This window comes from Rhea americana, unplaced genomic scaffold, assembly GCF_003343005.1.
Source record: "Rhea americana isolate MKP2758 unplaced genomic scaffold, rheAme1 scaffold_260, whole genome shotgun sequence".
Taxonomy (NCBI): Eukaryota; Metazoa; Chordata; class Aves; order Rheiformes; family Rheidae; genus Rhea; species Rhea americana.
The window spans coordinates 755,990-768,450 of NW_028186380.1; the positions used below are offsets into that span (position 1 = coordinate 755,990).

The 12,461-nt window shown below is 36.8% G+C and overlaps 1 protein-coding gene across 1 annotated transcript in view; it reads right to left on the reverse strand.

The window, feature by feature from the left end:
• The window catches only part of PPFIA2 (PPFI scaffold protein A2), a 338,119-nt gene that overhangs the window by 20,615 nt on the left and 305,043 nt on the right, over positions 1-12,461 (reverse strand). The window contains exons 23-24 of the mRNA XM_085307650.1: positions 7,681-7,689; positions 1,120-1,201 (exon numbers count right to left, since the gene is read on the reverse strand). Coding sequence (XP_085163776.1) covers positions 1,120-1,201; positions 7,681-7,689 — 91 coding nt within the window. The remainder of the gene's footprint in view (positions 1-1,119; positions 1,202-7,680; positions 7,690-12,461) is intronic.

The window sequence follows — 12,461 nt, forward strand, 5'->3', positions numbered from 1 at the left end:
ATAGCTTTCCTGAATAAAGTGTCTCCAGACATGTTCCATAACGCATTCATTTAGACTCACTGGGACGCTGAGGGCAGCCAAGGGAGAGAGCAAGAATTCACAACAGAGTTTAAGCAGGCTTCACAACAGAGAGAGGATGCGATTTTGCCCCCTTTTATCTTTAAGTTAGAATGGAAATTTGACTTTARGACTTACATTTCTTTCTTGATTCACATATTTGGAAATAATCTAGGGATTAAATAACTACCACTTCTACCCCTCTCATTTTCTATGGCATGTGGGAGTCATTTTACAAACTCTTCAGGTGAAGATATATCTATTTTGCATAAGACCCTCACTAGAGTCGAGGCTGAAATCCCAGAGATGCAATCCTTAAGCTATAGAACAATTTTTTGCAACCTTCTGCTAACAAATATTTATTTTCGCTAAAGCGGAACATATGCAGTAGGACAGCAATTGGATGTGACACGGTAAGGACAGACCATCCCCACTGAACACCGGAGGGTCTTCTGTAGCTAGATCAAATTTCAGAAATGATGGATCTGTCTCATTCAAATTAAAAAGATTTCAGCATGGATCTCCCGCACCCCRTATGAAAGTGTCTGAAGGAACACCTTTCTATTTTCAGTGATATAAAAGTAAAAATACAATGAGAAAGGGCTGGTTAACAGGTCAAATGATCTTTAAATTCATTCAAAAATTTTCAAGATGTAGGTTTTGTGTTAAATTCAAAATTTAACAGCTAGTTTTTGTTTCTGCCTTTGCACACCATCTTACRTAAACCCAGGCTGTGGATTTCAGACATTTTGGGACCGAAAATTATGAGATTTCAGAGACTGGGAGTTCAATCGCAATTTCAGTAGTAGGGCACATTCTCGTAACAATAAATTTTTTGCTTCCTGTCCCTGTTCCCCTCTAATCCCGTCTATCTTTTGTCAGCTCTACTCTCTGATTCATACTGTCTGGCATCCAAATCTGCTTAGTGCTCATGCCACAGCAAATAGGGGCAGAAGAAGCAACGTTTTTTAATCACCTCTTTTAGAATTTCTAAGGACAAAGCACACAGAAGCAGCCCAGAGACGCGAGCCACATCTTTTCCGAGATGCAATTCACACCTACCTCCAGCCAGGCAACCACTGTTGGCCCATCCCACTGTGCAAAAGGCAAACCCTTTCTCCGAGCTTCTTCCAGAAGTTCATGCCTAAAATGAGTCAAAAAAAAAATGTTAAGCAGACACAGGTACGCGTAGGGAAGATACAGACCCAACTGTGCCTTGCTGGTAAGGGTAACAACAGTGAAGCACATTGCCTTGCCTTTATGTTAGTAACCTTTTTGTTTTAAAAGGCACAGAGCTGTAAAAACAGCAAAAAGAAGTAATGTAGTTCTTTCTCCTTTTTGAACGTACTCCTTATTTTGTGCCCAGTTGTTTTTGATTCTTTTTTCTCGCTTTATTGTGCCATCCTTTTAAACATCTGGCATAGAAAAGGAGAGGTTTCTGTCTGTCCTTACCTGAAGCAATAGGKCATTGGGATACCCAATATAAAAGGATCAGTCAGATAACAGAGACAACGGGCAGCAGAGAAATCTGAGGGATTCCTCCTGGGACTGGCTTAGCTGTGCTCTGACACTGACCCAGAAAGGCTTTATTCAGACAGAAACTGCCAAATCCTAGGCCTGAGCTAACCTTGGATGTTAGGACGTAGCAGGGTCTAAAAGGTTTTGTGTTTGAAACACTAAAGCCTGCTAGACTAGCTAGGCACAGTTCTGGGATCCCTGRAGTACAGCTATTCTGCATCTTAAATAAATCATCCTCGTCTAATTAAAAGAGTTGGCTGCAGCTTTATTAGTTCTGTTTAAWTTTTTTTAAATTGCTTATAGAAAAAAGGTCATTTACTATATATATAGTTCTCAAAGCATAAAATACAATTTTAATACAGCAGAATTAAATATGTGGTAAAATTATGTGTAGSTAAGTCAGCTAAACTATCAGAAAAGTTCTCTGCTTTAAATATGCTGAACAATTTGCCCAGACATCTAATAGACTGSTGTTGTAGTGCAGAACAGAAATAAAGAACCCATTGTGGTAGCACAGAATAAGCAGTCTTTCCAAAGTCTTTTTTTTTTCCTGATATTAAACAAAGTACTTTTTGCTGCCTCCTGCTGAGAGAAACACAAAAGAACGCTCTCTGCAACAAGGAGTAGTGAAAAACAAATTAGACAGAGACTATGCTAATGTGACATTAAAATTTGCTTACATTCCCTCATAACAAGAAGATCTTGGAATTAYAGCTTCAATTTTGCTCCTTCCTCCTTTATTGCTGCAGCCTTTGTGATTCAGAGATCCCTTGGCAATGCATCCCTGCCTCAGCAGCCCTTCAGATATACTGTACTTCAGATATACTACTGTGTATACTGTACTACACAATCACAGCAGATAAAAGCGATGGAGTGGTCTTACTTGTAGGGAGTGCTCCTTTGGGGAGTTTTTGCACTGCTGATGGACCAGACTGTGGGAGAATTTGGTTTTAGTAGAAAATGGAACCCAAACAGCAATTTTGCATATTTGTTTAAATGCTTTGCTCTGTATATTGATAGAAAGACAGCTGCTTTAGTTGCTATGTTTCTTCTATAGCAATATACAATACTACAAGTACTTGACAGCTTCACAGAAGCTTGTGGCTTCTCCTCCCATGCRTCTTTTGCATCATCCCTCACCCTTTGCCACCCAGGCTCCAACACCAGCCTTACTTTCTGCGAAAGCAAAATCCCCAGTCAAGTGAGAAAGAGCACCTCTGGGTGCATGAACACCACGTTACCTCCAGCAGCTGGTGGAGGTGCGGGAATCCTGTACCCCCAGAGAGGAAACTCCTGAGGGCCGACACAAGCCCACAGCGGAGGCTGCCCAGCACAGCAGCGTACACTTGCCTCCAGGCTATGTGTAGGTGACATAGCTGGGTTGCCGCTCTTGGGGAGAGCGGGGACCCCGCAAGCAGGACCTGCTCTTCCCCTGCAGGGTCAGCACGACTTGGAGCCAGCCCTGGCCTCTACTGCCTGCTGGAGGCACCACAACAACCCGCATTAGCTAAGGTTTTCCCTTCTCTGGGCTGTTGTCTTCTCCTATCAGGGCTGAAAGAGCAGGATGGATATCCATCRCGATGGATAAAATCCCCATGCGACCACAGCAACTGAAGAGGCATCGTCTCACACATTACTTTAAGTTCTCTTTTTCCCTGAAAAATGTACTCCCCTTCTGTTGGGATGATACGGCAAGTGTTTCTAGGGAGTACCATGGGACTTTGGTACGCTTGAAAGCCTGAAGCATGGTTTGGAGACCCAGCATTATTCAAGTGCTTCTCAAACAAATATATATTTCCAGAGTAGGAAAGCACTTCTATTACTTCAGAAACCTCCTGGTACCCAGAGCTAAAGCAAAATATAGCTCTGGTTATTGGTTTTGGCTGAAGAAAATGGAACCGGGCCAGAAAGGGCATGCTTTATATAAATGCTATAGCCAAAGACTACAGTACAATAAACTTACAATCCAAAGGGTCTTGGGAAGTAGAAGAAAAAAGTATTTCAGATTCAAAATATATTTAGCGTAATGCTAAACTTCATTACATGCATCTAGTGCATGGGGAATGCAGCCTTCGTAAGGCCTGTGCCTCGGTTACCACAGTGGAATACTAACAGGATTTTTATAATATTTATTTCCCTTAAAATCATTTTCTACTTCAGAACTTATATTTMCTTCCCACAGAGGTTTCATTTAAACATCTTTCTAATTTTAAAGTCTATATAATTTATATTTTACTTTTTTAAACACTGTTCTTTAGCTACTTTTTGATATGCAACATTAGATGATCTGTATAACTTGAACCTTCATTTTCTAAAACAGAACTAAAACTAGACTTCCTACTTCTTGACCAAAAGAGATAAATTTAGCTGGTGGTCGCAGCAAACTCGATATGAACTCACATTAGAGAAAAACACACCCCTCTACCACAATAGCTCATAAATGTAGCAAAAATTATGTATCTTGGTCAATAGTGGAAATCGTTAGAAAAATGAATTGGGTAATTTGGTATTTCAGAAAGRAATTTGGGTATTTTAGAACTTTCTGAATGCACATATGCTCTTGTGGGATAGTCAGCGGCTTGCTGGGCCTAGTGAGAGAAAATCCCCAATTGCAAACAGTGGCACCTGCAGCTCCATTTTCCTTACAAAACCAGACAACTGACCAGGAGGGGAAGAAGAGAAGAATAACCTACATGAGTAGCAAAACAGAGCTCTATCGCTGCCTCTTCATTTCTCTACAAAGACAGGGTTAGCAACAGTGAATAGCATGGTACTATCTCGCTAATATGCAAGCTGCTTGGCTGGAAAATGCGGGGATATTCCTCTCCTAAGATTTTGTCAGGAAAGTACTTACTGTACGTTATAATGTGTCCACTTTGCATTGGTAAGGAGGTAGAGAATTAAAATGTAGTTGTTTCCATGCTCATTTAGTTTTTTAGTAACATATGAAAACAAGCTGATAAGGAAGAATTGACATTAGTTAGACTTCGCTATAAATGGTATTATTTTGCAGATAAAGCTTTAAAACCACTGACTACCATTGGACTGAAATCCAAATTAAAGTCATATTTCTTATGATAACATTGTTACTGTTCAATAATAAAATTCTCTTCCTGGAGAYTCTGTGGGAATAACTGTAATGTGCTAATTTAAAATACATCACTACTTATGTTCCTCACCCTGAGCTTGATTTTGCAAAGCAAGGAAATTTCATGAACACCATTATTTAGCATTCATCCAAAATCCGAGAGATGCTTGTATTTATCTGATTCAGAGAGAATGCTTCAAAGCCATTTTCTTTAGCATCATTCTCCCCAGAAGCAGGAAACTGGCCAAATTGTCATCAACATACCACAGGACTGATACTTTTGCTTCGCTACCTCAAAGCTGTGTTTAACAGGAGCAACGTGTCGGATAGCCGGAAGCATAACTGTCCCATACCACGGGGACTATGAACGCGCCAATATCCATCTGGACATCACAGGTGCATGAGAACAAGCGGAGGACATGCTGAGAGCAAAAACGATGCCATAATCCACGAAATTTCCTGTTTCCTATAAATTTGTCCCTTACATAGTGCAAATTCTAGCTCTGTATCAGCAGCCTTCACCACGTCCCTGCATAAAACTTAAACTTTATTTAAAAGATAAGAATATTCTTTCTATAGACCTTGCATGGGAAGTTAACAAGATCTTGTTTTAAAATCATGTCATACAATGACATTCAAAAAWTTTTTTTATGAAGATGAAGCTCCCCCCATGAGGCAACAAGAAATAACTTAGGATGTTCTACACACATCATTAAATTACTCTGCGTAGTGTAGAAAACAAATCTAGACATTGTYGGGATGAAATTTGAATTTTTACAACATTTCAACACAGATCTTCATATTTCTGCCAATATTGGCATTTTCCGTGGTAGTTCTAGTAGGGTTCACATAAAGAATTCTCAGGGATACAAATTGTAATGTCTTGCAATTAGGATGTGAGATAAACTCAGAATAAGGCCTGCTGAAATCAAAGGCCAAATTATGTTAGTAAAATACAAGCAGAATTAATTTATAACTTCTGGCTTGCAAGTGATTTACATTCCTATGAAATGGCCTTTAAGCAAAGACATTTTCTCAGAAAGACAACAGAAGAAACACCTGATAAACAGAGTAATACCTGATAAGAGAACCTACCAGATCCTCCATTATTATTATTTAGTAATAATAATTACTACCATCATCACTACTATGGGGTACCAAATTTTATATGATTAGTTTCACAAAGAGTGATAGACAAAATATGCTGTGTTCATCCAAGTAATCCTATTAGTAATCCTAATTCAAATGAAGATTAAACACATCAGTGTATCCCTGGTAGAGTSACAGCCAGTACCGAATGTCCAAATCTAACATACTCGCATTCAGAGACTCCAAAATTCAGAAGAGGGGATTTCTAATAAATTAAGTTGGTATTAGATTTTTATTTTTGCTACTGTCATTTTAAGTATTGTAAGCATTTAAAAAAGCCTAGAATCCTCTAGCTAAGATCAGCATATGACAAAATAAGGTAGTTGAATTTGTATAAATCAATCATCATGTTAAACATCTAATATACATATGTGTGTGTGTGTGTATATATGTTACTTTATCAATCTATTTCTTCAAAGACTATAAATATTTTTAAAGTATAATTCAAGTCAGGTTTCCAATAGCTYATAAAAGTGACATTACGAAAACTTTGGGTACATTTATACATTTCTTACTCTACATCAGACTTCATGGGAAGCATGAAAAAAGAACTTCTAATAGAGACTCAGACTTGATATTGCCAAATAATATTGATTTAATCTAATCTAAAAAGGTCTATCTGACTTGTAAAGACTGCACTAATTAAAAATGGAGTAAGATCTCATTTCAACTTTTGATCTTAAGTGACCCAGCTTTTAAATCATGTAAAGTCATSATTCTTTCTCCTTTTTGGTATGTGATATAATAGGCAGACTAGGAGAAAGCAAAGTTCAATTCCCATTTTTACAAAACTGGTATATCCAACTTTAAGAAATTTTCAGGGAAGAAAAACTGAAAAATATAAAAAGGGGTAAATCAGGTTGTTAATACTAAGTATGGTTTAAAATCAATAAAACAAGGAAGTGTACCCTTAAATTTAATACCAGTCCAGATAACACAAATTGGGAAAGCAGATTTAAYAACACAGTAATGATTTTATATAGGTGCACATTGTAAGTGTGCATAAACTGAAGGGTACTACTCTTTTTTCTGAGTTAAGCTTAAGTGAGGCATGTTCAGGAATGCTGAATAAGTAGGATAAATAAAGACTTTTAATTTAGAGCTGCAGAGATATTATTAAAAAAAATAATAAAATTGCCTATGAGATAAACAGATGCATAATACATAACCTTGCAATCTTGTATGTACTCTACTACATGCACTGGAGACCTCTGAAATCTCTAGGTTGATTAAACTTTATTAAATTTGCGTTTGTAAAGCCATTTCATAATCATACATTTTAAATTAATTTGAGAACCCCTGTTCTCTTTGTGTTTTTCTGTTCTTAGAGGCTTTAGAAAGTTATAGCTCATACATACTTCAGAAACATTGTATGCATGAAATTTTCCTTTATGAGCTCCAGAAACACTTAAAGAAAAAAATAACATTTGCACAGTAGATCAAAGAGATGTTAAAGTGAAAAGTCTTCTTTTAACTTGATATTAGGTTAGWAATTCTAAAAAACTCCAAACTTAATATAAATGAACTGGTGAAAAGAAAATAGTGAAATAATATATGCACGAAGGAAAATACTACTGTACTACATGTTCAGCATGAGGGCTCACACAGAAAAAGGATTTGTGTACTCTGGATTACAAAGGTAGTTCATCTACCACGTAAAGGCCTGCTGAGCAAGTGCTGAATTTGTGTATGCTTTCAAGGATTACACTTAATCTGAACACTTTGAAAGGTTTTGTGTTGGTCAGTTTTTTGCATGGTTTTGTTATATAAAGTTCACACAAAAACAAAAGCAAATAAGAAGAAAAATTAGAAAATAAAACATGGTGCTGAAAATGAACATCTTCAGCAGCCATGGTGCTTTAACTTACCCAGATATGCTTGTCATGAGATGAAGAGAGATGAATGGAAAAAAAAAAAAAGCACACAAATGTTAATGAATATATGTCAGTCCATCAAAATAAATCATGATAGATAAAATAATAGCACTGTTGTAACTATGGAAATATTTCTAACTGGTCTGACTTTAYAAAAGAAGTTACATGCTCTTATGAAGAATAAATGGATCTTTCAAATTGACATTATCATTAAACTAGCGTTGGTTGTTTATCAGGTACCACTCAGCACAGTACTCTTACAATACATTTGTGCCAAAGATCTGCAAACATTGTGAATATGGAAAATATTTTCCATATTGAATATTTTCCATATATGAAAATAATTTCATAATGATTTTTGTGTAACACAAAAATCCTGAAAAATCCAAACAGCAAATTACYATAGAGACACGGTAAAAATAGGAGTGGACTATCAACCAAAGTTTGCTTTTGAATATGCACTTTACTAGTATTTTAGCAGAATGTCCCGTGGTAATTATAAATGACCTAGACTTGTGTTTCGCAAATACACAGGAGATGGGATGCACATGGACAGCTAACTTTTGTTACTGTTATGCACTTTGAATAGTATGTCAATTTGAGCAGTCATACTAACACTAGATTAGTGGTAACACTAACATAAGCGTTTTGCGCTCTAAGTAACCTATTGCTGCCAATATAATTGAAAACAGATTTTGTAAGAGACACCATGATGCCAACTGACAATAAAATTTCTTCGGTATCCTTTAGYTGCCACCATAAAAAAAAAAAGAAAATTATATGCCTGTTTTTGTCCACATGTGCGTGTGTGTGTGATGAGCAGAAAAGATGGGTGGAAGAAGGAGGAAACGTGAGATTAGAGAAGTAGGTGGAAACAAAATGGAAAGAAGTTCTACACAGAAAGTTTAAGAAAAAAGGAAGGGAAGGGAGGGACAATGAAGGTAAGCAATTATATATAAARAACAAGAGAACTATTCAAACGATTACCAAATCTGGTGCAAGTACCATTAGAAGTGAACCCGCATGTATGATTTTGGGGCAAAATCTCTGATCACACTCATGTTCTACTGAGCTACTATGAAGATYGGCTTGAACAATTTCAGTGGAGAAGCCCTTCATTTTGGCCATCCCGGAGCATCTCAAACCAGTACACCCACTTCTTACGTCTTCCTTTCAATCCTCCTTTGGATATGGGTGGAGAAATAAACAAGGGGATTAACTGGAGTTCAGGCAATTTTCTGGCACCTTTCATCAGCTGCCTGGGGTTAACCCATGAGACCTGAGGCTGTTCCAGTTTCCCCCATTGCAGGGGCAGAAGATTGAGGAACACTCATTTGCTTCCTCAAGGTCTCATCCTCAAAGTAAAAAAAATATCCATCAGGATAAAAAAAAAAAAAAAAAAAAAAAAAGAAAAAGATCTCTAAATTCTACCTTTCATCTTTCCATGAGACAACTAAGATAACTAAGACTTTCCTTAGATTTATATTACACTGTTAAAGATACGTAGTATTTTTTTCCTCTACTGTGTTTATCTGTTCTTCCCTTAAACTCTAATTCTACATTTAATCTGACAGGATAAATATCTTATCTGCGATATCTAAATACATGCAAGAGATCAGAGTTTAGGGAGCAGCTGCATATATGCAAGTATATGCTTATATCTCAAACTGTAATAAATGGGCRCATATGTGTAGATAAGACAGGGATTGAGACTTTGATCTATTTTTGTTTGATTAAAAATTTGCAACTAGTTGATACAAATATCCTCATGCTCTATGAGAAAAATAGACTGGAAAATCTGGCAAAAGGAAAAATACTACATTAAAGTGTAGTGTAAGAAAATAAACTATGTACATTTAGGATATAATGGAGTATAAAGCATTAAGTATACAAGAATACGAGATGGATAGCATAGACAAAAGACCTTAATTAATCCAATTGGATTCATTTTTCCAACATGTGTGCAATTAAGATGATCATTAGAAACAGCTATTTGTATACTGCAGAGGACAGAGATTACTTGTAGACACAAATATGTCAAATTCTAATTGCAGTTGCACACAAAACTTATTCTAATTAAAGGGCCATTATGTGGAATTGAAAGGAACTAAATGATGACTACAGTGTTCAAAATCTTAATTCCACAAAAAGGTCTAGCTAGACATATTTGCAAGAAGCCTGTTGACTGGAGACCAAACCTTCAGTTTTCTACAGGAAAATCTAAGCATAGAATTCTGTTTTATTTCATTAATTTAACTTAAATACAGATTACTACTACATATGGCCTTGTTTTTGTGATTTTTTTTTCTCCATCATCTCCTAGTACTTGGAGAAATTATACAAATAAAGAAATACAGAAGAAAAGGACATAAGCACTATTAGGAATTTACCAAAGGCAAAATATTTTTTCCATTTAAGAAGGAAAAAAAAATTGACTTAATAAACATTCTCTTCTGTTAATACAGAAGTTACTTATACTTGATATGTACATTACTGTCGTCAGCTGAGATTTAACAGTGGTGTTATTCTCTCAGGTTAATTACAGGGCCATAATTACTACGAGTTTATTTTCACAAGGGAATTYTGTATACCAGAATTAGTTAGTTCTGGAACCTAGGAGGGTTTATGTATGTATATCAGTGTACGTATGTGTTCTGGCATGATAAACTGTTTTTGCAATCTACACAAAGGTGGAAGTTGTAACTTGCAACCACAGCCTTTACCCATGCAGTAAATCTCCGCAGAACAGGTTCATGGGACAGACATATACTATTTGTAATTTTTATTTTCYTTGGAAAATGTAAACCTCACATTTTAAGCTGATTTTGGGAATGTGGAATTAATGGATTTATGTTATCACAYGGATCAAGACAAAGAAAATTAACAGGTTCTTATTCAGAGTCAAATGAAATCAAAGTGGAGGAAAAGCTGAAAGTGGAGGGAGCTGAAAGCTCTGTTCTTGACTCATGCTACCTTAGCCAGATGACTAAGAATGCCAACATTTATGACAAAGTGCAGCAAATTCATGGGCTATGAGGTAAGTGAAGACTGTTATTCTAACATTCATACTAATAAACTTTGGAATTTATCARTTTTTGAGCTGCAATCCTGTCAATGTGATCTGGTTAACGGCTGACTTATACGTAAGATTCTGTACAGGGAAATAATTTGTATTTAGGATTTGCTTAGGAAGTGACAGCATGGACCAAATTCAGACTGCACTAGCAGCATGTACAAGGTCAAATTCACCTCTGTGTGGCAATCAAGTACCATGTAGCACTGAAATGTCTCTCAAACCTTGCCTTATGCGAGCGCTTTGCCCAGCACAGAATGAACATATCCTTCCTTCACTACTGAGYGGCAAAGTAAAATAGAAGCAGGGATTTCAAAAGTAAAACTTTTGAAAATGAAATTACCTTTTTGAAGGTGATTACATGATTTCCAAGCAAATTGTATCTCAGCATGGATTCTGTTAGTATCAGGCTTTTTTGTGTTTTAAAAAAAAACTTATTTCCAAAGATTCTCGCTTAATGTTTCAAAGAAATATTGAACAGTAGAGYGCCTGTGAAATATCACAGCTAATGGTTGATCATTATAAATTTTTATGCAACATAAAGATATATATATCTTAAATATCTTCCCTTGTTGAGACATACACTTATTTGCTGATATGCTGCACGCTGTTGCAAATCAAACTAAGCATTACATTTGAAAAGGATGAATAGCACTAGCACTTGGAGCTATCCTGCAAGTTTAGAGACTATGCAGAAACCATTGGACCTGCCATACTACTTAAATATTTATTTGCCATCAGTGAGGCTTTTGGTTAAGGTTATAGGTTTGACACCACTCCTGAGAAAAACTGGAAAAGGAGAATATGACTAGGAAAGCTATAGCAAGAAGGGAAGCAAACCTGGCTCTATTTGTTGATAAAATTTCAAGCTTGGTTGAAAAGAATAGTTCATTGTTAAAGAAGATTTTTATAGAAGGTTCAAATTAGTACCATATGATATTTTGGTAAAAAGGATGGTAAAATATTTGTACTCTTTGTGTTAAGCACCATAATAAATTGCAAGTTAAGAAGTTGTTAGTGGAAATTAGTGTTTTCAAGGATGACACAGATAATTTGATTTTAGGGACAATGACATCTACTCTTCATTTGAAAGTAAATTTAAAATAACGAAGTGTCAGGTGGTGGTGTTTTGAGCCCCCGGCACCACCACAGATGCACGACAAGCCAAGTCTTGACAGGTGCACCAAATACCCAGGCCTTGGGTGGGAGTGTGGGAGTGCTGTTTGGGGGCAGCATGGGATACGTACGGACCAGCTGCTGCCCCCATGGGCCCTACTTCTGCCCCGGGTCCTCTGCAAATCTTTACAGGCTGCAGCAGGAACGGGACAGACCCGAGGCTTCCTATGCTGTGTCTCAGGCTTTCATGGCAACCCTGAGCGTGTGCCACAGCCAAGACACCGTGGACATCACATTACTCGGTGCAAAAAACCCCATGAAGGCTGACGTTGTGAAGAGCCAGGGCAGTGTATACAAGCCACTGAGAAATGATACCTGGAGTCTTTGTCTACAAAATTCAGAATAAGAAATTAGGCAATCATTTTTAACAGGGAGACTGGTTAATCACTAGAAAAAAAAAAGAATATTAAGAGAAAAGTTTCATTCTTCATTTCTGTAATGGGTGCTTTCTGGAGAGTACACCTGAACCAAATAAAATTTATGATTTAGTCAAGAGCAAGTGATTTGATTTACTAGGGAACTTGAA